Source organism: Ambystoma mexicanum, chromosome 3p (assembly GCF_040938575.1).
Source record: "Ambystoma mexicanum isolate Mex_15411 chromosome 3p, UKY_AmexF1_1, whole genome shotgun sequence".
Classification (NCBI taxonomy): domain Eukaryota; kingdom Metazoa; phylum Chordata; class Amphibia; order Caudata; family Ambystomatidae; genus Ambystoma; species Ambystoma mexicanum.
The window spans coordinates 806,952,837-806,979,576 of NC_090925.1; the positions used below are offsets into that span (position 1 = coordinate 806,952,837).

At 45.7% G+C, this 26,740-nt stretch overlaps 1 protein-coding gene across 1 annotated transcript in view; it reads right to left on the bottom strand.

Annotated features, from left to right (window-relative positions):
- Positions 1-1,743: 1,743 nt before the first annotated feature.
- LOC138580912 (serine protease 27-like) overlaps positions 1,744-26,740 on the bottom strand; it is a 622,848-nt gene continuing 597,851 nt past the window's right edge. The window contains exon 6 of the mRNA XM_069651843.1: positions 1,744-3,330. Within this exon, the coding sequence (XP_069507944.1) occupies positions 3,070-3,330 (261 nt within the window). The 3' untranslated portion in view covers positions 1,744-3,069. The remainder of the gene's footprint in view (positions 3,331-26,740) is intronic.

Below are 26,740 nucleotides of genomic sequence, written 5' to 3' on the forward strand. Positions count from 1 at the left end.
AGAAAGGCGAACATGGCTTTGAGCCTTGCTATGCCACTCTGCCAAATTGAAAAGTACGCCTCCTGTGTTTAGGTTTAAAAATCTTATTCGAACGGTGGTTATTTAATGCAATATTTATTTTAAGAAATGTGTATTTTCAGTATTTGGGCCTCATTCCAGGTCGCCCAGTCCGGTAAAAAAGTGCTGGTATTGATGTATACCAGCACTTTACCAGGCTGTCCACCTACAGGTTTGCCGGTGTGGGCACCCGTGTAACCTCCAGCTTAAAGCTGGAGGTAAGGAAGGTGCCCTCCCGGCAAAAAAAAAGCAGTCATTACATGGCGCCGGTAATGATGACAAATCCCCTCATGGAGTACTATGGCGCTCCATGAATGGGGATTAACACTGTCACTGCGGTACTTGGAATCAGGCGACAGGGCCACCGGACCGAAAGCCGGAAACGGTAATAGTCTTTGCCTGTAGCCTGGCTGGCTGCCAGGATACAGGCATGGTTAGAATGAGGCACATTGTGCTGTCTATTTTATTGTGTGCTTGTGTGGAACTGCGTGTACCTTTATCACAGTCCTCTCCCCTCCTAATAGTGAAGCCAGGTTGCTCTGTCACGTTAGCATTGAGTGTGTTTTGTTCTTACTTGGTGGCCATCCTGTGTATACACAATAGCAAAGGGCTTCAGAAGAACCTCGCTAAACCTTATGTTGGTTTTAAGCATTCAAAGCCCTGGTCATGTTGGTATAAGCCATACAGGCGCACAGCAGCTAGTACGATGAAGCCAGACAACAAGAAATAGCAGGCAGTCACTGAACCTTTCTAGAGCACAGATTCCGGGCCTTATGCGCAGGTGCAGTGAATATACAGGCTGTTTAAAGATATTAAAATTTCAGGAGTGTATAGCTGCCCCTTGGGTATCAGTACCTTAATTGGAAAGGTGGAGCGAAGTGGGGTAGGGTCACAAATCCATTTGCTTTTGTGCAGGGAAAGTGATTCATTAAATTTAGTTTTGTTCGAAGCAAAGCACTTCTTGATAGACATTCAAAATGCAGGCTGGAGAGAAGTGGACATGTTCAGACTCAATTTTGCACGATTTCCTCCAGTGACGGAGGTAGATTGTGATGCCAGGTCCGTCGAAGAGCTTGTCACACTTGAGTACTTTGCAGGTGGAGGGGAGCAAAGTGCATCTGGTTCTTAAAGGTGCCAAAGTAGTGGGGTAGAGCCCAGCCATCTAGGTCACCTCTAGCTCCGTCTCTGACTTCTAGCAATCCTGCATATTTCCAGTTTAGCAGAACAATCTATTCTCTTACCCCTTTCTTTGGAACATTTAGATCATGAGCAACAGAAAGTTAGACTTGAAAATAAAGAATATTCAGCGACATTTCTGTATGTATTTGCCCACCAAAAATGTAGCAACATGAGTTTTACATGCCACTAAAATCAACATGAGCCATGCCACCTTTGCCGCAGTGTCATATTCAGAAACAAATGATATGATATGATATGGCATTTATAACGCACCTATACTCAAGTGTTTCAAGGCGCGACGAGGCAAGGGAGGAGGGAACATGGGGGAGACAGACATCAATCCTACTAGTCCAGGTGTCATTCAGATCACGCAAGTGCATGGGAATGCTTCACAAATTATACGTAGTCCATTTATTCACAAACATATTTTAAATAATTTTTCCCAGATTGCCACATGAAAATGACTAATTAAATTACAAAAGTAGGTGAGACATTCACAGGCAACACTTGGGACAGGGATATTAAAAACAATCGAGGTTTGAGAATTGAAAGTCGCTTTGCATGTGTAAATTTAGGCAGACAGACCATATAATAAACCAATATAAACCATCTAAAAAATTACTACATGAAAAGAGAAAGGACACAAGATACAGCATTGTAAACAGGAACCAGTGATACAGTACATTCGGTCCTGAAAAGCTGCTTCGTCTAAACCAGCGGTGTCTGAGATACAGTGAGAGTCTCTGGGGCTCATTCCGAGTTTAGAGCTGCAGTAAAAAAGTGGTGGTAATTCTCTTATTCTCTTATTTTGTGCCCAGTAATGGGATTAACTAACTTTTTCCTGCACCTCCAAATAACAAGTTTTGGTGGAATTAACATCGGCGGAATTAGCGAGTGGAAACAAAACTAAAACTAATCTAATTAAACAAAACTAATCAGTGGAATCACCACTCGCTAATTCCGCCAATGGTAATTCTGCCAAAAAGCCCTAATGTAGTACACAAATGGGGACTAACACCACCCTACTACCACTTGTAATCCTGTGGTAAACCCACAGGACCAAGTGGCGGTAACGGTATCTGATTCTGGCAATAATACAACAGAATTACAACCGGACTACCGCCAAACTCGGAATGAGCCCCAGAGTTCCCACCATGGGCAAGGATGCATTGCTTCTCAGCAACACAAGCTACTTTGCCACAACACACATACACATTTGACAGCGTGGCAGAGGGGCTTGTAACTGAATTCGATTTTCTTTGGTTTGCTAACCTTTGTTACAGGCTGGAGAAATATATAGTGATGCGAAAAAAGCCTTTTCAAAATGTGAAGAAATGTAAACATTTTCAAATTGTGAAGACATTTAAACTGTAATGGTGGCTGTGGAAAGATAAGTGTCTTCCCAACCGTACATTGAACAGCTCGCAGAATCTTAAAAATGCCCTTTCATTTGAGTTCACAGTCCGTTTTTAAACTTGCTTCTGTGTGTATGAGGGAACAAGCGACTGCAAGGATGCCTTGTATTTGAGAACATGCTGCCACATTGGTTAAAAATGCAGCGCTTAGCGCATTAATAGAGAAGCAAAAACCTTGGCCATCTCTTTTTGAAATGTTAGGAACTGCTTTGTAAGGTCTCGCTTTGGAAAGTATTTGGTCTGCGATGTTGGGGTCTATGAACCGGATTAGGGGACCATTACACCGTAACAATCAACATATTCCTCAGACATCAGTTTCAAAAAGCCATTAAGCATTAGAGCGTGGAACATTCCAGGAGCATTACAAAAGAAGAAACAGCATGGCGGGGGAGTGTGGGGTGCATTAGGGGAATCCTTTTTAGAGAGCACTCCAGGAGATGACGACAGCTGGAAACAGTAAAGAGATGAAGGTAGTCCTCGTTTTACAGGCATCCAGGGTGATGTTATGCAACCCGAACCGTACTTTCGGGACATGTTTTAGAATCCAATTGCTATAGGCGGTGACCAGCGTGTAGACCCCTGGGCGATTGGGTTGACCACAAAACACCCCCCAGCTTACAACACCTGCAAGGTACCAGACATCATCAATGCTGCAGACCAAGGGCCCACCAGAGTCTCCCTAGACAAAAGAAAGAACAGCAGCATGAACAGACACAACAGAGAACATTAAAATAAAATACAATACAAAGATCAACTAATGGTAATCACAGATTTAAATACGAAATGGTTGAGAGTAGTCAATCCTTTTTATTAAAAGCTTGACTATTCCTGTACTAAAGTCGTTCATACACCTCTGTCAAATTTTCCTTTTTTCAACTCTCTTTTTAAAGATATTTAGCCTTCACAAACCCTCCACAAACAATTCTCTACTAGGTGTTTAGTGCAACTTCTGCCTCAATACAAACGCAACACAGGAAAAACAGTCAAAAACAGTACTCTCATTGCTTTGAACTTCATAAACACGTAGCAAGGCGTATGTGCAGCCTGGGATCTATGATGACACAGTAGCATGGTGTTGCTATGTAAACAACTCTAATTTATTGGCAGTTCACATCTTTCTGAGTAATCCGCATGATCTTTGGTAGGCTTGACCATGTATCAACATTCTCTTGCTTTCCAATTTGATCTAAAAGTCTGGCCCTTGTCCGCTTTGGCTGCACCCTCTGGTGGATAAATGATCGCTTTTGCTGGATGTTCCCCTTGAGTGGTTCATTCTCCCTTCCTCTCAGCACCTCATACTTATATTTTCTTCACCTGTAATTCTTTTAGAGAATTCATGCTCTCACGCGGCCTTCTAGGGATATCAACGGCAACGGAGACCGTCACTTATTAAATAGCAGATATTTGAGCTGGTTAGGCCAGTTTTCCGTTAATCTTATTCTGCACAGGATAATCTCCGAGTTTTGAGGTGATATTGACACAACTCTGAATCTCCCTTCCCACCTGAGACCACCCATCGACTGTTCAAGGTGGAGGGGGAGTCTCTTTAACTCTCACCTTTTGTGTCCACCATACACATTCATAAAACAGCCTAATTTATGCTCTGACGTCTTCTATCAGATCCTCTTCTAGCGTTTTGCTAGTGGATAGTCAATATAACTAGCTGGTTTAGTGGCCCCAAAAACTATAGGCATTAGTGTACACACCTCAAGGCCATCATGCATCCATTATGCAATTTATATTAATAATACTTTCACAAAACATGAACAATCCACCTTCTGTCATTTGAGCTTCCCTATGGGGCTGGCGCCCTCTTCTCCTTTTCATACTCGTTCATACTTTCCAATTCACGCATACAATTGACCACAATCACACACACTTAGGGCTGATTGTAGGGTATTTTTACTGCTTGGTGCTATATCATAGGGCAAATACAGCAGCTTCACAGGGGTGATTGTGGGGTTATTTTACTGTTTTCAAACAATCAGGGTCTTAACACTGTCAAGTGGGAGCAGGGACCCCTGCCAACCTGAGGAAGGTGTCCTATCAGGGCATATGCCAGAGCCAAGCCTACCCTAGAGGTGGGGTGAGGGAGTTGGGTGGGGCAGTCCCTGATCCCCTTGAGCATGCATTGTGTTGCTAAACCACTGGTACTTCCTTCTTTCCAAACTTGCCTTCCAGCCTCCGCTCTGGCCAGAGACTTAGATTCTCATTTTCAGGACCAAAGCATCCAGGAGTCAACGCGACTACATCAGAACAAGTCAGATGCATGGAGATGGATCCCGGCTGCAAGTCACATGACACCAGTGATTAGCTATCCGCCCATCAAGCTGCAGACTGCACCTGGCTGGTGGAGAGTGGTCAATGCGCTGAAACTCAGCAAACAGATCAAATGAAGATGAGCAAAAAGGTGGCTGTGCCAAGAGTAGATTTTAAAACTTTTGCCAGAAAAATCCACACCCCAGGGAAAAGTTTAGAGAGAGATTATATAAAAGCCCTGCACACAGATACAGGTATGTGTTCAAGCGATGTCACAAGGAAAGTTGGTGGATCGAGAGGCCAGGTGGACGAGAAAGGAAGGTGGAGCAGAGCACTGAAAAGGTTGTGGAAGTGTTGGATGAAGAGTGCAGGTAAGGTATTGTGTGAGAGACCCAGCTTTGATACACGATAGTATTTGTATTTCATGTGTCAGAGTCCATGAGGCGAGGAGTATGTGGGAGAGAAGGCAGTGTGAGAGGCGAAGGAGTGGTGGGTGTAAACAGTGGTAAGTAAGGGTAGTGCAAAGAGTGCGAGAGAGAGGTGAATGGTAGGGGAAAGAAAGATGGTTTAATGAAGATGGAGAATGAAGTAGTAAGAGGGTTGGAGAGAGGGATGGGGAGGGAGAGAGAGAGAGAGTAAGGGACTGCAGAAACATTCAAACATCATTGAGATCCATCTTGGGGAAGTGAGAGAGAGAGTTGGGAACCCTTGGGAAGCATGAGAGGGAGGAAGATAGATAAGGCTCCAACCTTTAGGACTTCACTACCAGTCTAGGCGATATGGGTCACCTGTCTTTAGTTTTGCACCACACTCTGTTGGGTAATAGGGGCGCCTTGGCTAGGGTGCAGGGGGCCCATGGGAAGGACGGGAGCGAGACTGGGCCCCCTTAGTCTTGTCTTCCTACTGTTATTCAACTGCCAAGCCTGTCACTTTTATAATAAAATACCTCAGTCCTCATGTTAATGAAGCCATCTGTAACACTGTCCTTTGCTTCTGAGTGCTATACCAGAGGGCACAAGCAGCAGCTGCACAGTTAGGGGTAAGTATAGGATATTTCTATTGCCTGTATTTCTGGGTGCTCTTCCATATGGCATATAGCCTCAGTGTTGTTTCATCATTACGGGGATGGCACTGGTGCAGTATAAAGAAAACTAAAACTCTTACCAAAATATAAAGTACAACACACCTTTTGCAGGAAGTCATTTTGGTTCCCTTATTTTTGCACCCCATCAGTCACCTTCAGTGCTTTGAGATGACTGTGGTCAAGGAAAAGACTGCGTAATATTCCTCGAGAGACCACTGTAGTAGATCAAAATGAAAAAGGCATCATTGAAATAATCACTGCAATGTTGTGTCTTTCGTCTTTGGCAAAGAAGATGAAGAAAGATATTCTGAAATTATGGCTTATTTTAAACAGAACGGAACAAACGTTGCCTCGTTCGAGATTTGCCTTCTGTAGGAGGGAAAATCTCATAGATCTTCTCGAACATGTGATAGGGAAAACGTGAATCAGCATGTGGGTACTATAACGCATTTTTAAACAAGCCTAGCTTTAGTTTATGTGGGGCTTTAGTAGCTATGTGTACAGTAGGGCTAGTCAGTACTAAGGGCTGACAGTCCCCGTACGTAACCAGAAAAATATATAAACCCTTAAGTTATTATAGCACAATCGAGCCTTAGCAGCCTGAAAAAGTCACTTTCTTAATCACTAGTTCCAAATGTTATTTCATTTGAGGTATCAAAACAAAGTAATTTCTATTGAGACTTAGGGCCTCATTACACGGTAGGCGGTAGGGGTTTACCGGTACCCTACCGCCTTACTACGAGTTTCCTTTGCGGGACCCGACTTTAAGGGCTGGTAGGGTGCCGCAAAGGGATCTCGGAGTTAATTACGGTACCGCAATTTGCGGTACTGTAATTAGCACCTTCCCCATTCCCATTATGTCCTATGGGGGCAAAAATGGGAATGGGGAAGAGCCTTGGTGAATGGGGAATTACCGCCCCCGCTCACCTTGGAGTAGGGCGGTAATTCCGCCATCCACCAAGGCGGACACAGTAAAATACTGGCGGCAACCATGGCGCTATTAGCGCCATGGTTACCGCCTACCGTGTAATGAGGCCCTTAGTGTTCACTTGTAATCCGATTGTAATTATACAGTGTGAATTCTAAATCTTGTGTTAAAAGAGTGATTGATTCATAGAGTCCACGATTGTGTCATCAATGAGAACACAGTTATTACATGTTTCGACCTCTGGGTTCTTTCTCAAGGCCAGTTGTGTTAGTCCAGTTCTGGATAGGTTTTGGAGTGTGCAAGATTAGGTTATGGTTATATGGGTCAGTAATCTGTAGTCAGGCACAAAGGGATCAGTTGAATAAGAAGATATGTGTGATGTTTACACCCTGCAAGTGTTTTTCCTTGTCACGTGTTGGGGGACAGGGAGTTGCAGGAAGGGGAGTTGCGGGAGACGACAGGCAGTTTCAATAGAGACTGGATTGAATAAAGATGTATTCCAGAATCCTCTCGTGTCCGTCTCCTCCCTCAAGAGTGTGGTTGAGTGAGACCATGTGGGTGCCTCTGGCGAGGCCACGTTGGAAGACACTACACTGGCAACGAGGGGTTCGACACCCTCAACCGCAGGTGTCCCTCATTGTGAAGGCGCGAGTGGAGTGAGAGGCCGCACTGTATGATGGAGGGTGGGATTAGTGACCCGTCCCCAGAAGGTGAGCGAGGAGCCTGCAGGCAGCAGAGGCCTCTGCTGAGCACCCTCACGTCAATTACAAGGCGTGGAGCACGGCTCCGCCCATGCAAGCGTCCCGGCGAGCTGCCGGCATATTGAAAGCTGCAGCACGTGGCAGAAGCGACGCTTCTGAAAAGGAAAACATACCTGTCCGGAAACAATACAAACATTAAAATACATGAATCGTACTTTACAGTGAATAGACCCACAGCGGCACGCTGGTCACAATCACGTGGTTTGTGCAATTCACGTGGAGGGCTGGAAGAAAGAGTGCACTTCAATACACGCGCTGCTCCACCACTAAATCCAGCAAGATCTTCCCGCCCACATCATTCATCAGACCCTGTAACGGCCACCAGACAGGAAAATTACTCACCAAGGTCAGTGACACCAGCATTAAAGGGGTGCTCAGACCAAGCATCTCCAGGGTGTGGGGGCAGTGACACTTGCTCAGAGCACAAGAAAGGGAAGGTGAGCCAAGCCAAGAGATGTCGGAGGATGACACCCTCACGGTACCCCTCACACCTGCAGCGACCCTACCCACATGAATGCAAGACAGCCTCATTACACAGCTGCCCACACACTTCTACCTGACCGAATCCAGCAGCCTAGGGCCAAGCTGGAAGAGACGGATAAGAGACTTTGAGTGATCGGGCTAGTAGATGAGGAAAAGAAACACAGCCTCCTCACACTGTCTATTGGCCCCAATGTCAGAGACATCGCTGATGTACTCCCGCATGATGCAAAGGACACATACACAAACCTAAACCGACCCTAACAGACTACTTCACTCCACACATGAACGTGGATTATGAGAGGCACGTGTTCCACACGACCAAGCAAGTAAAGGGAGAGTCCATGGGTGCCTTCGTCATGCGACTAAGAGTGAAAATGAAACATTGCGATTTCAATAACTACTCAAACAATGAAGCATTGAGGTCCCAAATCATAGTGGGTTGCGAGTGTGCAGATTTTAGAAAAAGACTACTACAGAAACGCACATTGAAAGAAATACTACTCCTCGCCTGCTCGGACGCAGCTCTGGCCTCCCAGGTAATGGGCCTGGACGACATCAAAATAACTCATGGAAAAACTGAATGCCTCAACAAATTAGACGCAGCGCTTAGAGGATATGCAGAACCATTTTGTTACAGATGCAGGTACGAATTCCCGCATGAGGGCCCGTGCCCTGCCATTGGCCAACAGTGTTCAGCCTGCGGGGGACAATAATTTCAAATCAGTATGCCGCATGTACCGAAGTCAAATGTGTGGCGAAAGAAAACAACACGTTGTAAGGGACAGACAGGTGCAAAGCCCCCCCAGGACACCCAACCAAACAAACGAGTCGTCCATCAGCAGACCCAGAGAAGAGAGATCAGACAGGAGGTCCCATGACAGACCATCGAGTGAATGGCGGGAAAACAAACCAACACCGACAAGATCAAGAAGACGACTCAGGAGATATGTTCGCTACCTAGTTGAACATTCCCAATCAGACAGCAGGTCAAGCGCATCCTCCTGAGAAGAAATGAGGAGGGGCGAAAAACATCAAGAGGAACCAAGGAAAAAGGGATACTTATACGCCCTAGGCAACCCAACAGCAAAGGAACACAGCCCAACCCTCAAACTTAAAGTAAACCAGACACCCGCCGAATTCCTGGTTGACATGGGAGCAACCGTCAACGTCATTAGTGAAGAAGTGTACGACAACATACCACAAGCCCCGCAGCTCGAGCCAGCAAAACTCAAAACTTCACATTTATCCTTACGGAGCAAAGACACCACTACCATGTAAAGGTTACTTAATGGCGTCATGCACATACAAAGGACAGTCAAAGTAAATCCCAATGCATGTACTTGAAGCCGCCACAGACAGTGGGTGCATCCTAAGCTACAAGGCAGCCATTGACATGGGCCTGATCCATATATTATACATAGTAATGGTCCACGCATACCTGGACCCAACTGGGAAAATTGAACAGCTCTTTCCAGCTCTATTCAAGGGCCTTGGAAAACTAAAAGGCTGCCAAATAGACCTGCACATTGACCCATGAGTTCCGTCAGTGTCTCAGCACTATCCGGAAATCCTGATCAACACACAGAAACAAGTTGAAGAGGAACTTCTAAAACTCCTTGAAGCAGACATTATCAAACCAGCAGAGGGTCCCACCCTGTGGGTGTCCCCCCCATAGTCTCTGTGCCAAAAAGGGACTCAACAAACATACGCATATGCGTGGACATGCGCAGGCCAAATGAAGCCATTCTGCGAGAACACTACCAAGCACCACGCATCACCGACATGGTGCACCTGCTAAATGGAGCCATTACCTTCTCCAAGCCAGATCTCAAAAAGGGATATCATCAACTGAAACTCAGTAAAAACTCGAGATACATCACCACATTTTCCACTCATTTGGGGTTATATAGATATAAAAGGCTCAGCTTCGGAGTCTGATCAGCAGCAGAGATCTTCCAATCTGAAATTCACAACGTGATAAAACATATACCTAACTGCTTAAACTACTCAGTGGACACATATTCTCTTCAGTTGGCATGACACCTGACCCTGAAAAAGTGGCGGCACTAAATGAGGCCGAGCCGCCCAAAAATGTGTCAGATCTCTGCTCATTCCTCGGGCTCGCCAGCTATTGCACTCGCTACATACAAGACTTGCATCTGTCAGCGAACCACTCAGCCCTCACAAAACAGAATGTCGACTTCACATGGATGGAGGAGTGTCAGAGAGCGTTTCAAGCAATCAAAGAACGCATATCGGTTGCCAAAAACATGGCCTACTTCAATTCAAATAGGGACACAGAGCTAGTGGCGGATGCCAGCCCAGTAGGCCTGGGCGCCATCCTGATGCAGATAGACACCAAGGACAGCACTGCAAGGCACATAGTATCCTATGCTAGCAGGAGCCTCTCGAAGACGGAACAGGCCTACTCGCAGGCAGAGAATGAGGAACTAGCAGTAATATGGGCCAGCGAGCACTTCCACCTCTTCTTGTATGGCAAACCAATTACAGTAGTGACGGACCACCAGGCATTGCTGTTCCTCTATGGTAATCCACAGGCCAAGATGCCTCCAAGGATAGCCAGATGTGTGCTACGACTGCAGGACTACAGCTTCAACATTGTGCACAGACCAAGAAAGGATCATAACCCAGCTGATTTCCTGTCACAACATCCCTGCAAAGAACCTCAAAGCTCTCCTTCCATCGCAGATCAATACATCCATTACGTAGTACAAGGCACCATGCCAAAAGGTTTGGACCCTCACCAAATTGCACAGGAAACTGAGAACGAACAGGGCCTGCAGGTCATCCTTCGATGCGTTGAAACTGGACACTGGAAACAAGCTAAACAGGTCGGGGAGAACACCTGCGAAGAAACAAAACAAGACATTACCTGTCTGATGGCCGTCAAGGATGAACTAAGCAAGACAACCGAAGGCCTCCTTCTAAAGGGAACCAAATTAGTAATTCCCTACGCACTACGGCGAAGAGTGCTAGACCTAGCTCACGAAGGCCAAAGAGGCATAGTATTGACTAAAAGGATGCTCAGACAAAATGTATGGTTTCCCCGTTTAGACACCCAAGTGGAAGAGCTCCTCCAGACCTGCCCCATCTGTGCTGTCCTCAACCCACATACATGCCCAGAACCCCTGTACATGACAGACCTACCAGAAAAGACGTGGGACAAAGTCACAGTAGACTTTTTTGGACCACTGGAAGGGGGTGAACACATCCTCATAGCAGTAGATGAATACTCCCGCATCCCTGACTTACAAATAGTGCCCTCAACCTCTGCATACCACAGCATTCCTTCCCTTGACAGAATGTTCACCGCATACGGCATACCACGCATCCTAAAATCAGACAATGGTCCTCCATTCACCGGACAGGACTTCAAAGCATTCTCTTGAGTACATGGGTTTTATCCATCACTGCATCACTCCACTCTGGCCTCAAGCAAATGGCACGGTGGAGCGCTTCACGAGCAATGTGAATAGGAGCGTACAAATTGCCAGACTGACTGGGGAACCAGTAGAGAAACTACTCTACCAATCACTGAGAGACTATCAAAATATCCCACACAGTACCATGGGGAAGACACCCTCTGAAGTAATGTTCGGCCGCAACATAAGCTGCATTCGATAAAGAACCTCTGTAGGTGACGCAAGTAAAGGGTTCCCGCTTCACGGCTGAGGGTGAGACAGAACACATCACCTGAAACTCCTCGCATTTTAGACACATGCCAAGCACTATCCCAGACCTCACCCTCAATTCAGATGGCGCCACCGCAGGGTGAGACTCCTATGAAGGAGATGGGGAAGACTCTTGTGATGAGCAAACATATTCAGGTCCAGAAGCCAATGAAGAGCCAGAGCCTGTGAGACTCAGGGGAAGACCTCAGCGAGCTAGCCATCGACCTCAAAAATTGATTGAGGAAATGAACTAGAGACATCATTGTGTTTAGTATGGGGGGCGTGACGTTTACACCCTGCAAGGGTTTTCCCATGTCACGTGTTGGGGGACAGGGAGTTGCAGGAAGGGGAGGGAGGCGGGAGGAGACAGGCAAATTCTATAGAGAGTGGATTGAATAAACACGTATTCCAGAATACTCTTGTGTCCGTCTCCTTCCTCAAGAGTGTGGTTGAGTGAGACCGTGTGGGTGCCTCAGGCGAGGCCACGTTGGAAGACACTACAATATGCAATTGGCATGTAGGTTATGGGATGAGTTGTGAAGGATTTATCTATTAATTAAATGGGTAGTGTAATCAGATACCCGTTTACAAGATACGGGTTGTGGTCCTTTATTAAATTTGTATTTCTTAGGTAAATTCTAAAGCTGGTGAAATATATTACTCAGGAAATTCTTTGATCCAAAAAATATCTATGGGAAGGCAACACTCAAATTAGAATCTGAACTATATAAAATTTTGGAGAGAGTATATAGTGTTGGCAAGAAAGTTGCTAGTGGCGTACCTGATGCGCTTATCATGGCCTTGTTGGGCAAAGTGGCATCCCGCATGTATGTTCGCAGGCACCATTTTGTTACATTGTTTATACAAACGTGATGACGTCACATGTAATAGACACATGATGTCATCAAATGCCGGTCAATATTTAAGTGAGCAAGCTCTGTCGGGAGAAAATGACGTAACATTAGGTATCTATTTGATGTATAAAAGTATATTTAATATTAAAACCATTAACTATCACAGTGATCAAAGAAATTCTTTGATCCAAAAAATATCTGTGGGAAGGCAACACTCAAATTAGAATCTGAACTATATAGAATTTTGGAGAGAGTATATAGTGTTGGCAAGAAAGTTGCTAGTGGCGTACCTGATGCGCTTATCCTGGCCTTGTTGGGCAAAGTGGCATCCCGCAAGTATGTTCGCGGGCACCATTTTGTTACATTGTTTATACACACGTGATGACGTCACATGTATAGACACATGATGTCATCAAATGCCGATCAATATTTAAGTGAGCAAGCTCTGTCGGGAGAAAATGACGTAACATTAGGTATCTATTTGATGTATAAAAGTATATTTAACATTAAAACCATTAATTATCACAGTGATGTTATAGGTACTGTGACGTATCCCGAGGTGTCGTCACTTCTCACTGAGGCAAGCCTCATCCCATGAGGCCAGGGTGGTAAGGCCGCTACGCGATAGTCCCCCTGGGGGTGGTACTCAGAGGGAGGATCTCATGGGAAGAAACCTCCCCTCTGGAGACAAGGGAGAACATCTCAGGAGAATGTGGTATACACACCCTCCACCCATACCCTACACACTCCCTCAATCCCTGTACCTCTATGCGAACACTATCTACCATGGTCAGGATTGACCCATGTACTTCTGTAACATCTGTGAAGTTAAAGATACTGGGACGAAGAAGATGCTTAAGAGGAAAAGAAATGTGCCTGACCCAAGCACTGAGACAAGGTAGTCCCTAGAAGTAAAGATTGACTTGGCAGCTCCCACTACAGGTGGGGATGTAACGCCAGGGTGGCGCTTACCAAATATAAAGGAAACTGAAGAAGGACTTGCTGTCTTCTGCTTCAGTCGCGACAAACCCAGGAGTTTCAAATTGTGTGCAAGAAAGAAGAACCTGGCAGAGCAGCAGACAGAGGCAAGGAGCCGTCGAGTTCCCGAGGAGGTCACGCAGGAAGCAACCTCCCCCCAGCCTTGAAGAACCGTGGAATGGCATGGCTGTAAGAAACAGCATGCAAAGAGGCAAACCAAAGACCCGAGCAGACGACGAGGCGAGGGAAAAGGAACGCTGGTGCTGCCGTGAAGATGCCCGATCCAAGGAAGGACCGAAGAGCTACCTGGAAAAAGTTACATGTACGGGGATGATCGGGAGGCCCTGTAGAAACACGGGGCAGGCAGCAAGAAGGCTCTGCATCAGAGGAACGCTTCATCAGGCCCAGTGGTGTCACAGACAGCACTGACTACCAGAGAAGGGTCTGGGACCCGCATCGACAAGAGAGGCATCTCCCTTGCACCAGTACTTGTTGGGAGAGTGAGCCAAGCAAGCTGAGCCTAAGAAGGAGAGAAGCAGGGGTCGGGGACATATAATGAGAAGCAAAGCCTATTCCTCACATCAATACTTGTTGGGAGAGTGAGCCAACAGTGATGAGCCAGTGAGTGAGAGAAGCAGGGGTCTGGGACCCAAACCAGGAAGTGAGGTATCTTCCCGATGGTCCCACTTGGCAGGAGAGTGTACCAGGTGGGCCAAACTGAACAGAAAGAGTAATCTTCCTCATCGCAGTACTTGGTAAAGAGAGATACCAAGTGAGCCCAATCAACAAAGAGAAGTTAGGAACTGTGTAATTATGAGATGAGAGACCCAGGGAAGGGAGCAATTCCACTTGGTGATTTGGAACTGTGATAACAAGTGAAAAGATACCAGGAGAAGGGAGTTATTTTCCCGGTAACCAAATCAGGGGAAGGGAGTCATTCCCGTGGTTGTGCTGAACTGTCATTCTCCTAGTAAACAAAGTGGTACACATTCTAGAGCCAAGATACCAGGAGAAGGGAGTCATTCTTCTGGTAACCAAAACCAGGGGAAGGACGTCATTCCCCCTGGTTGTGCTGAATGTTGTCTTTTGTGTTGTTACCTGGGGAAAGGAGCCATTCCCCTTATCTGCCAAGGAGAACTGTTTTGAACTTTGCTGTGTGTGTTTTGGCCAGGGGAAGGGTAACATCCTGCTGGCATTGTGAAAACACTGAGGGCAAGATACCTGGAAAAGGGAGGCATTCTCCAGGAACCCAATAGTGAAAAAATAACTTTGGGCAAAAAGGAATGTTGATATTTGAGTTGGAACTTTAACTTGGAACTTTGTTTTGTGCCTTGGAAAATGATTGAGACCTGGGTAAGGGAGTCATTCCCCAAGGGAAAGATTCCACCTTACAGTTGGAAATGTGGTCCATTCTCCAGAAGAAGGGAGCCATTCTTCTGGACCAAGAAGATCCACTACCTCTTTCGTTTGGTAGTTAGTGTACACAGAACAGTGGACTATTAATTTGCATGGACACTCTGACAGAGCCATTCATTTTTTAGGTGAGAGTTGAGGCAGGGCAACCCCTCTTAGAGTTAGGGTAAGCTAGGTGTTCTCTTTATTTTCTGGTATAATAAAATGTATGCCAACAAGCATGCCACCTGTGTGTCAGTCTCCTCCTTCTGCACCCTTAGAGTACCCAAAAGGATGGGCGGGAGTTGGCTAAACATTCATTAGAAGTGGTAAGGTTGGGTATTCATTAATAATTCAATACCAGATTGGCAAAATGTTCAATGTTAGTTTGTCAGGTCATGCACCATGTGAGTAGTTCATGCAGAAAGCCTCACATTCCAACTTCTATTATATGAGAGATTTGTAAAAAAAAGCCAGAAAATAATTGGTTACAGTCAAAATAGCGTGACTGATCATTTCTACTGAGTCTGTCAATCAATTTTAAGACCAAAATAGGTGTCCACGTGCCCAATTAAGATTATGGTAAGTGTACACATTAGTGGATGATAATCATTAAAGCATTTTAGAGGAAGAGGTTAATTTTCTTCTCGCTATTAAGACCATCAAAGACAGTATGCAATTTACAAATATATCTAGCTTCCAATTGTCAGAGTTTTAACTCCCTGTCTCCTCTGCTTGCTTCAAAGGTAACATTGTGGAGACCAACACATTTCTAATATTTCTTGTCATCTTGCTGATGATGTATTTGTCAATGTGATGCAAGCAGGAGCTTGGGGTCTTGACTTCCCATCATATTTATATGTTCATGAATCCTGATTCTAAGTTAACGTATGGTGTTCCCTGTGTCGACTTTCTTGCATACACAGATTATTACACAGATGACATATTTTCTCAGGCAATTAATACATTCCCTGATAGTAAAATGACCTTCTTGGTTGATTAACAGATTTTTCGAAGTCATAGCATATTGGCACGTAGTACATAGTGCAATTTCCACATTTGAAGAGGACAGCGATGTCCTGTTCGTGTAGCCATGTCTTGTTTAACTGAGGGGTACGATTCATAAAGGATGGTTTTAGGGTGGACCTGAGTGTTGGAGCTTTGTGTGACAAATCTAGCAACAACATCACTCATTCTCTGGAGGGAAGCTTCTCCTACGTTGCCAGGGAAAGGCAGAAGCTACCTGACACTGACCCTGGGGGTGGTTATCTGCGGGAGGACCACGCAGGAGATGACAAACGTCAGGCAGGCAAGAGAACATTAGACTTAAACAACCCTTCATTGGAAACTCCTAGTACCACCCAGTGAATTATACCACACTCCTTTATGGCGTATTGTAATGTGGACACTGAATGCCCAGGCTTTGCTAGCCACTAACAGTATGCACCATATCTCCCCCAGTAATGAGGATGACCACACACAGAAAACCAATGCTGCATTCAAGTCGATGGAAACCTTTGGGTTAGACTGGGATGTTTAAAATGCACACAGCTGAGCTACAAGAGAGAGAGAGAGAGAGAGAGAGAGAGAAATGGAACTTGCCACTGCATCCAACGTGTTCTGACACTGTTTGGGAGACCGAATGAGAGCGGAGTGCAGCACGCAGCTCAGAAGCCGACAGAGACGGTGTACAGCAAAGACTATAGACGGCAACCTGATTACTACGGCAAAGGAAACCAAAACCCTAGGCTTCCACCTTGATTCCGCCTTGAACCTCAAGAAACAAGCTTTCACCACTGTGACGGCTACCACCTATACCTGCAAACTTATTCATGCATGTAAAAAACTATCTTTCTACCAATAGCTGTATGATCTTGGCACAAGCATTAATCTTGTCCAAACTTGATTACTGCAACACCCTCTATGCAGGAGCTAACAAACAAGTACTAAACAAACTCCAAACCCTGCAAAATAATGGACTAGGAACCTCCTTGAGCATCCCAAGAAAATACCACATATCTGAAACAAGAAGAAGTCACAAATGGCTTCCTATCCAGGATAGAATCTTCTTTAAACTTGTCTCCATCTCCCACAAATGTCTTCAGAATGCTGCCCCGAAATATTTGATCGACACAATTGTCCCTAAATCCTCATCTAGACCTTTGAGATCAGCCAATTCTCACTGCATTATTTGACCTCGCTACAACCTAAAAAGAGCGGGAGTTACTAGCTTCCCGGTACAAGCAGCCTTTGCTTGGAATACTCTACCACTGAACCTATGTACTGACCAAAACCTCCAGAGCTTCAGGACCAACACCAAAAAATGCCTCCTCAGCAAGGACACTGCACGTACTGTTTGAGCCTATAATCTAGATTCCACTGGCCCTACCATTATGTATAGCCTTGTATCTATGTACACTTATTTTGTGTTAGCAACTGTTGCTTTTGACTGTTATTTGTTTGATTTAGTGTTCTTAACCACGTCTTACATTGCAATATGTATTCTGTACCAATACCTATTCATATGTATGTATGTATGTATACTAAGTTGTCTTGAAAAAGCGCCCAGATACCTCAGGGTGTGGTGCGCTGTATAAATAATAACCAAACTAACAAACAAACAAACAAGCCGGGAGAAGTTCGCCACCTCCCTGACACGGGCAGCTGGAGCTGCCAGACACATAGGAAAGCCAAGGGGAACGAAGATGCTCACGCAAGGCATTGCCTGTCAATGGGACGGAAGTGGAAAGGACGGAGTAGCGAGAGGAATGCCAAATTCGCCAAGTAACACCGGTAAGCCCGGGGAGAGCACATGGGTTACCGGGGTGCTTCAGTGCGTATAGCGCATCGCCGACTCCAACGTGAGAGAGCCCAAACCAAGAAGGCCATATAATTAATACAGAGATGAACATTGCAAAAACCTTAAGAGAAGGCAATAGAATTGATACAGACACTAACATTGCAAAACGCCTAGGTGAAGGCAATAGAAGTGAGATGAATATTGCAAAAAGCCTAAAAGAAGGCAATATTATTGATACGGATACGAGCACTGAGAAAATCCCAAGGGAAAGTAACAGAATTGATACAAACATTGGGAAAAGCCTAAGTGAAGACAGTATAATTGTTACAGAACCAAACAGTATTGAAAACCCAAGTAAAGACAGAACAAGTGATGCAAAGCTTGCAAAGGAAGGGTCAGTGACCCAATTCTGGAGAAGAACAAATTACTTAACCCTGGTAATGTTCTTTAGACTGGATGGTCCTCCCACGTATTCCTCATCTTTGATATATTCGTAAGTCTGCTTGCAGCTTCAGAAAAATGTTTCATAATATCGGACGCAGTGCATCGTCGAGTTGAGGCCCTCGACGCCCTCTTAACTGTCCTCGGCAGTGATGTTGACACTGATATAAGTAGCTTGCACAGCACCCGTTGCCTCTGTTCTAGTTTTTTCCTCACTATGCTGAGCAATCTAAAATGAATGACCCAGATGTTGAAAGAGAGAAAGGTGTAACAATACAGACATTCCGGGCAAGATAGAGGAGATAGATGGGAGGGCGATGAGTAATATGTGGGAGGAACATCCAGTCGAAAGAACATTACCAGGGGTTAGTAATTTGTTCTTTTAATGGATTGTGTCCTCCCACGTATTCCTCACCTTTGATAGACTCCCAAAGCAGTATGCAGAAAGAGGTGGGAACAGAGAAAGTATTGCTGATTAATGTGGTGATGTGCAGCCTTGCCAAATCTTGCCTCCTCACCTGACATAGAATCCAGGCAATAGTATTTGCTGAAAGTGTGCAAAGAGGACCAAGTTGCTGCACTACAAATGTCTTGTACGGGCATCCCACTATGAAGAGCCAAAGAAGTAGCCACTCCTTGGATGGAATGCGCTCTTTGCCAGCCAATGTATAGCATGACATGCATAAAATCATCCAGCGAGAGATAGGTTGTCTGGTGACAGCCTGTCCCAATTTGTGACCTGAATAGCCCACAAAGAGCTGGTCATCTTGCCTGATTCCGGACATTCGGGAAATATAGAAGCTCAAAGCCCTCTTAGGGTCCAAGCAATGTAATCTTTCCTCCTGAGAGGGATGAGGTGGATAACAAGCAGGCAACACAATCCTTTGAGCTAAATGGAACTCTGATATCACCTTCAGTAAGAAAGACGGACGTACCCTCAAAACCACCTTAAAAAGCTAGTAAATGGCGATTTGTAAGAAAGAGCTTGATGCAAAAGTTTTAAGGGTTAACATTCTGAGTGGACAAGAGTGTAAGGGTTCAAAAGGTGCCCCCATTAGGTAACTCAACGCTAAATTCAGGTCCCAAACCGGTACAATAAATGGAACCGGGGGGAAAGATGTTTGTTAATCCCTTTAAGAACTAAATTACTATAGGGACTTTGAAATAGGAACCCTCATCCGGCGAACACTTAAAAATGGAAAGCGCCACCACATAACCCTTTACCGTGGAAACCACATGAAACCCCTGATTGGCCAGATGTAGCAAAAAAAAATAATACAGTAGAAGTTTTGCATTTAAAAGGATCAATACTCTTATCTCTGCACCAGCTGCAACATGTATTCCAGCGGCAGCAGTACAGAGATTTTGTTGCTGGTGTTACGTTCACCTGGTCTCCACGGGAGAGTCGCATGAAGCTGGGTGGTGAACGTCTGTGCGCGTCTCTTCCTGTCCCACTACTTAACACTTGGGCGCTCACACTTGGGCGTTACCCTAGTATGATGAACGGAGAAGTTAACTCACTGCGTAGGGTGGGCTCGACTCCCACCTCCCTCAAACCTCAAACCGCTTCCCTCTGTGCTTATGTCTCACCTTAGGTGTTTTAACGATGGGCTCTCCGTCCTGCGTCTGAATGCAGGGGCGCTTTAATGTTCTTAGGCACTTCCACTGTATCTAGTTCCGTCACTGATCCTTCGGCCTGCAGTGGAATCCAGACCAGCTGTGACTCCGTAAGTAGTCTTAGTACAAATTGGTTCTTGGTAACTCTTTTGCTTAAAGTGTTCTTTTGTTGCCAAAGTTTCACGATTGTCCTTATTCTTTTGCAGGAGTGGTTTTGGAGATACCAGATTAAGGAATGGACTCCTAACTGCGACGCTGTGCAATATTTATACAGGTGGGTGATAGCGCGTGTACGCAGCGTCGAGATGTATTTTTAGATGGCTATTTCTATTGCGCAGCTAACCTGGTGTCTCTTTTCCCTTCCTTTGCAGGTGCAGTGATGCTACGGAGCTGCGACCGTGTGAACCGCTTCGATGGAAACCTCAGAAGACTGAAGCATATGGGTAACTGTTTGTTCTCCCTTCTTGTGTCCTTTCAGCCGGTGCGCTGGATCTCCGGAGCGGCGGGAAAGCTGGCTGTACAGACAGAATTGGAAGTCTGCATCTTTTCAGGTAAGAACTTAACCGCTGTTCTTCTTCTTGTCTTTTCTCTTCCTTTTCTCGACAGGAGCTGATGGTCCGTGGTTCCCGATGAAGATTGCAGGGCGTTGCTGAAGTCCAGGTAAGCAGGAGCTGAGCAGGCGAGCTGAGCAGGCACGATGAGCGTTACGCTGCAGGAGTGCAGAATAACGCGAAGCATGTTCTGTTCCTTGGGTGGGGTTTATATAGCCAGATCAAGTAGTCCCAGGTAAAGTAGTTCCAAGCCCAGCCAGTCCCTGGAAACTAGACTGCATAGCTCAGTTCTTCTGGATGGGCTAAGTGTGCCTCCATGTTCCCTGAATCCTCATCCCACATGCTCAAATAGTATGAGCCTGGTGTTAAAGGCACCAGGACTGGCTTCAGGAGGGTCTCTGTAGACATTTAGCGGACTTTAAAGTCCCAATGGAAGCCTGCAACTAGGAAAGGCTGGTCTGGCCATGAAGACTGGGGGCATGCATCGTGGCAGCTGGGCTCCTGGCCCAAATCAACCTCCAATACATCTTCCGGAAGCTCCCAATCTTTGTGACTTATTCTCTTAGAAACCAGGCTTGAAGGTTCAGAGTACTGATTTCTGGATGAAAAAGGAGACCCTCCTTTTGTAAAGAGTAAATCCTCTCTTTGGGGAAGACGAATTGGAGGGCAGATGGACATTTCTAGTTCTGGGTACCACTTTCTCCTGGCCCAATCCAGAGCAATCAGGATCATGGATTTCCTGAACGTTCTCAACCTCCTGATGACACAAGGAATGACGGGGACTGGCGGAAACGCGTACAGAAGTGGAAATTCCCAGTCCACCATAAATGCGTCTCCTAGAGCGCCTCTCTGAGGAAATTCCCTTGAGCAGAATAGGTCACACTCCCTGTTGACACTGGATGCGAACATATCCACTTGAGGGGATCCCCAAAGGGAGAAGATCTCTACAAGGACTTCCTGAGCTAACTCCCACTCGTTGGAGATAGTGCTCTGCCTGCTCAGAGCGTCCACCGCTATGTTTTATTCTCTGGTTAGATGAACTGCCAGTAGAGAGATTCCTTCTCTTAGTGACCAAAACCAGAGCTGCACTGCTTCTCTGCAGAGGTAGTGCCCCTACACACCCTCTCCTGTTGAGGTAGTACATGGTCGCTGTATTGTCCATCATTATCAGGACAGTCTTCCCCCGCACAGAAGGCAGAATAGCCATCAGCGCTAGTCTGATTGCTCTCAGCTCTAAAAGGCTGATGTGAAGTTTGGACTCCAAAGATGACCAATGACTACTGATTGAAAGGTTGTTAATGTGTGCTCCCCATCCTGTGAGGGAGGCATCTGTCACAATTGTCATATTTGGCCATGGTTGTCAAAAAGGTTCTCCTTTCATCACGTTCTCCCAACAGTCCCACCATTTGGAGATCCTGCTGGAGAACTGTGACCACTGGGATCTGAGGGCCCACTGACGGGACCTCATTCTCAAACGGGCTTCTGGCACCAGGAAAATGCAGGATGCCATGAGACTGGGCAACCTTAGAAAGTCAAAGGATGGAAGAGACTGGGCACTCTGAAACCTTTGGACCATCTGCAAAAGATGATGAGCCCCCAATTTGGGTGGCAAGGCTTTTTCCGGGGACAAATCCAGGGCCGCTGCAATAAACTGAAGCTTCTGGGATGGTGTCAAGTGGGACTTCTTGAAATTCACGGAGGAGCCCAGCCTGTGGAGGAAGTGACAAGTTAACGCTATTAACTCTTCAGCTTCCTATACAGCCAAGCTCATTAATGCCTGCAGACCCTACCTCACACCGGACAGTTGTCTAACCTTAGCAAGAGCCCTCATATTATGATATGATATGATATTTTATTTGTATCGCGCTCGTACACAAGTGTTTCAGAGCATGACAAGGGAGGGGAAACAGGGGAGAACAAAACAACGATCTTACTAGGCCCAGTGACATTGAGAACGTGCAAGTGCATGGGAAAGGGAAAGGGGAAAAATATATGGAAGGAGGAGAGTGGAAAGTGCAGATATTGTCCAAATTGGATTACTGTAACATCCTCTTGGCTGGTGCCTCTAACAACAGCATGCAAAAACTCAAAGTTACTCAAAATAACGCCCTGTGGGCTGCACTAACATATCTAGGAGAGAACATATCTCAGAAACAAGACGCAAAGTGCACTGGCTACTAATTCAAGACATAATTAGATTTAAAATCCTGGCAACCACACACAAATGCTTGATTAATACTGCACCTAGATATCTGGCCAACCTTCTAACCCCTACACAAACCACGAAACACACACATGCATCCACAGCCTCTCTCCTCATAGTTCCCAAATTTAAAAGATCTAAGGCTGGCGGACATAGCTTCCCAGTAACAGCTGCCAACGAGTGGAACACTCTCCCCCTCGCCATCAGAAATGACCCATTACACATATCCTTCAGAAGAAAATTTAAAAGCTGTCTCTTCTTGTTCAAACGCTAGTACATTTTTACCGCAGAAAGCTCTTGTTGCCTCCTGTAAATACCTGATAGACCTGTAAATATTGTACATTGTAAATCTTATATTATATTATATGGTATGTTTGTTCAATTCTATGCATCTGTGAATCATGTCTGTAAATATCAGTCCAGCGCCCAGATACCTACGGTTTATGTGCGCTTTACAAGTGTCAAATAAATACAAAATAAAAATAAATATGACTAAGATGATCCAAGGCCTGTTTGAAAGAACAAACTCTGATCAGCCAATAGTCCAGGTAGGGGTAGATGTGAATACCATCCCTCTTGAGACTTGCTGCCACCATCGCCATGAGGTTGGTGAAGACCTTCGGGGCAGAGGTGAGCCTGAATGGCAGTACCTGAAACTGATAATGAGAACCGCCAATTGCGGACCTAAGGTACTTTCTGTGTTTGGTATGAATTGGCACATGAAAGTAAGCATCTTGAAGGTCCAATGACACCAATCAATCCAGACGTCAAAGGGCCTGAAGGACCTGCGAGAGAATAACCATCTTGAACCTGTCCTTCCTCAGGAACTTGTTCAAACATCTCATATCCAAGATGGGTAGCAGTCCTCTGTCCTTCTTTGGATTAGAAAATAGGGAGAGTACCAACCTTGATACCTCTCTGGTGCAGGTACCGACTCTATCACACCTTTCTCCAACAGGGTAAAGATCTCCTGTAGGAGGAGCAGTTTCAAATCTTTCAAGGCTTGGCCTCCTGGAGGACAATCTGGGGGGGTCTTCTTAAGAAGGGGAGACAGTAGCCGTGAGCCACTGTCTTCAGTTCCCAGGTATCAGAGTTTATGCCGCGCCAACTCTCCAAATGATGAGTCAGCCTGCCCCCCACCACAGTCCTGTAAACCGAGGACTCAAATGGGGCTATGGGGTTGTTGCTGAAGCCGTGAGCAAAGAAGCAGAGGCTGAGGGAGAGGTTTTTCTTCCTCGTCCTCGTGAACCACAGGGAGCTCTTCTTTGGCCCCTCAGTACAAACTGGCCTCTTCCTTTTGCAACTGAGTAGAAACGAAAAGGCCGACGCTCTAGCCATGGGAAGACCATTGAGATTGTTGAGGCTGGCATATCGCTGCTCCCAGCGATTTAGCTGCCGCCTTGCGTGCCTGTCATTTTTATAGGCTCTCATGGGCCTTGGAGCCGAAAAGCTGGGAGCCATCAAATGGCAAGTCTTGATTGGACGTCTGGTGCAAAACCTGATTTCCTCAGCCAAGCAAGTCTTCTGGCGACAGTACGGCCGCCATAGCCCTGCTAACCGAGTCTGTAGAGTCTAGACCAGACTGGAGAGATTGGCACATGGCATCCTTGCCGGCTTGCACCAGGTTAAGAAACCTCTCTCTCTCCTCCCCCTCAGGCATATGGTCTACGGCCACAGCTATCACGTCCCACACGGTATGCATATACTTGGCCAGGGTACAAGTCGCATTTATGGCCTTGAGGGCCATGTTGCCTGTGGAAAATATCCCCTTCCCTAAGGTTTCAAACTTTTTTATCATCTCTATCCGGGGTGACAGTAGGTTAAGCTGCAGCCTTAGAAGTTGATGTGGCTCCTTGGACCACCAAGCTCTCAGGAGTGAGGTGTTTTGATAGGAAATCTGGCTCTATTAAGGCAACCCTGTATTTTTTGGTCAGGTTGTTGTTGACTGCCGATGTGGTATCCGGTTTTAACCAGTTCTTCAACACTCTGGTTCTTAAAGCAGTGTGGAGGGTGTGAAGGCATCACGAAGTTGACACAGACAACTGAAAAAAGTTTTGCCTATAAACTTTTATTAAATCAAGAAGAGGGTTGGAAAAAGACCTGACTTGCCCTATGTTGAAGGTGGGATTTCCCTGCCTAAATGGAACTAATGATAGTCTGTGTGAGGAAGTCCAAAGCAAATGTCTGTCTGTGTCCAACACCTATACTTGCCCTTACATCTAATTGTACACAATGTGTAGGGATGTCAGCATCAGAATGAGAAGTGTTCAAATAAAAGTTCAGAGCTTCTTCCAGCTCTTGATTGGAAAAGGGGTTTACCTTTCCCTTTCCCAAGGTTCAAGATAGTTCACATTTAAAAAAAGAGGGGTTCCCTTCCCCAAGCTTTCAAGTCTCTCAACTTTCCAAACCAACACAATTCCTTGGGATACTTCCCAGCTCTTCTGGCTTGTTTACCTATCACCAATTTCATAGAGTTCAGTTCCTTAATTTCAGATGACACGTTTTTCCTTTATATTCAATCACAAGCTTGTGGGTGATTTAAGAGGCTTTTCCTTAGGTGAGTGTACTCTGTCTAGGCACAGTTGTCAACCACATGGTCCACCCATTACAGGTCACGCAATCGATACACTTTACTTGCTTCTTTTTCATAGGCATGTTGCCATTGTCACAGCTTGACTTATTCTCATTTCACATCTTCTTGATGCTTAACATTGCTTTTTTTGCCAAAATTCACTTGTTGCACTTTCACATATTCTCATGGCTCTTGCCACTGCTTATTCTCTGAAGTTACACAGTTCCTTATTTTCGTATGGCGCTTGCCAATGCTTGTTCTCTCAGGTTGCACAGTTTCTTTTTTATCAGGGAATTGCAATCAGATCAGTATTCAACCACATTTGCTTTCTTTCAGATTGGTATTCAAAAAAGCTTCACACGTTCAAATACTACAGTTTTCTCTGGCACTAGCTTGGCCTTGTCAATACTAGCACTCTCTTAACATTTTGTAATTATTTTGTCCTCTTGGACCTGGAAAAAGCCTGCTTAAACTCACACTTTCATTTAATTCACCCTGGGATTTTGCTTAGTTCCAGGTTAGCCCTTCTTTCATCTCATTTACAGTTCACTATTCACAAAACCTTTCACTCGGTTTTCTTAGCAGCTTCCTGTCATCATGATTATCAAAAGTATTTAATAATTTGACTGAGTTCAAACTCGATGGGCATTAATATCATCCAAACAGTCTCTCGCCCACTCGCGAATGACCCGACCGGCAGCAACCACGCATTCTACACATAAGTGTCCTGGAGTCACTAAGGCTTCTCTGAATCATGGGTACGCTGTCTCCAGGTGCTTTTCTCCATGACGGCAGGCTCGCTGTGGCTGTCACTTTTCCCGGCTCTGTGTGTCTTTTCTACAGGGTCTCGGTCGCCTTAGTTGTACAGAGAGAGAGTCTATCTAGCTCTAGGAGGCATGCAGACCTGCTCTACTACCAGAGACCTCTCGAATGCCCCAGCCACAATCAGCTTCCGCTGCAACAACTCTGCAGCTCGTAGGCACTTCGGGCACACGTCTCTTTGGTTTCACCTCCAGCTTCTCGAGCACGCGTTCCACTGACGATTCTTTTGTTCTCACCTGAACGGACCATTTACACCTTACCTTCAGGTGTAGGCAATGTTCATTCATTACATAACAATCTTGGTACTCAGCATCCCTCTTCCTCATCCCAGTACCAGATTGGTGTCTGTGTAAGAGTCAATAAAGAGAGGATGTATGGCTCTGGTTTGTCTCTTTCTCATTCCAGTACCTGACTGGTGTTTACTGGGAGATGGTCTACTGGAAAGATATGGAAGGGACTGGTAATAACCTACAAAGGCCTGGGGGATATCTGACTCATTATAAAAGGGAAATGGGGGATACTGTGTCTCACCCAAGGGTGCCTCATCCCCACTCCCCAAGTCTCCTCCACCCAGGTGATCCCCCCTCGCAAATCCATCCCCAGAGTCAGGATCCGATAGCGAGAGCCTTTCGCTGGCCAACTAGGAGGAGTA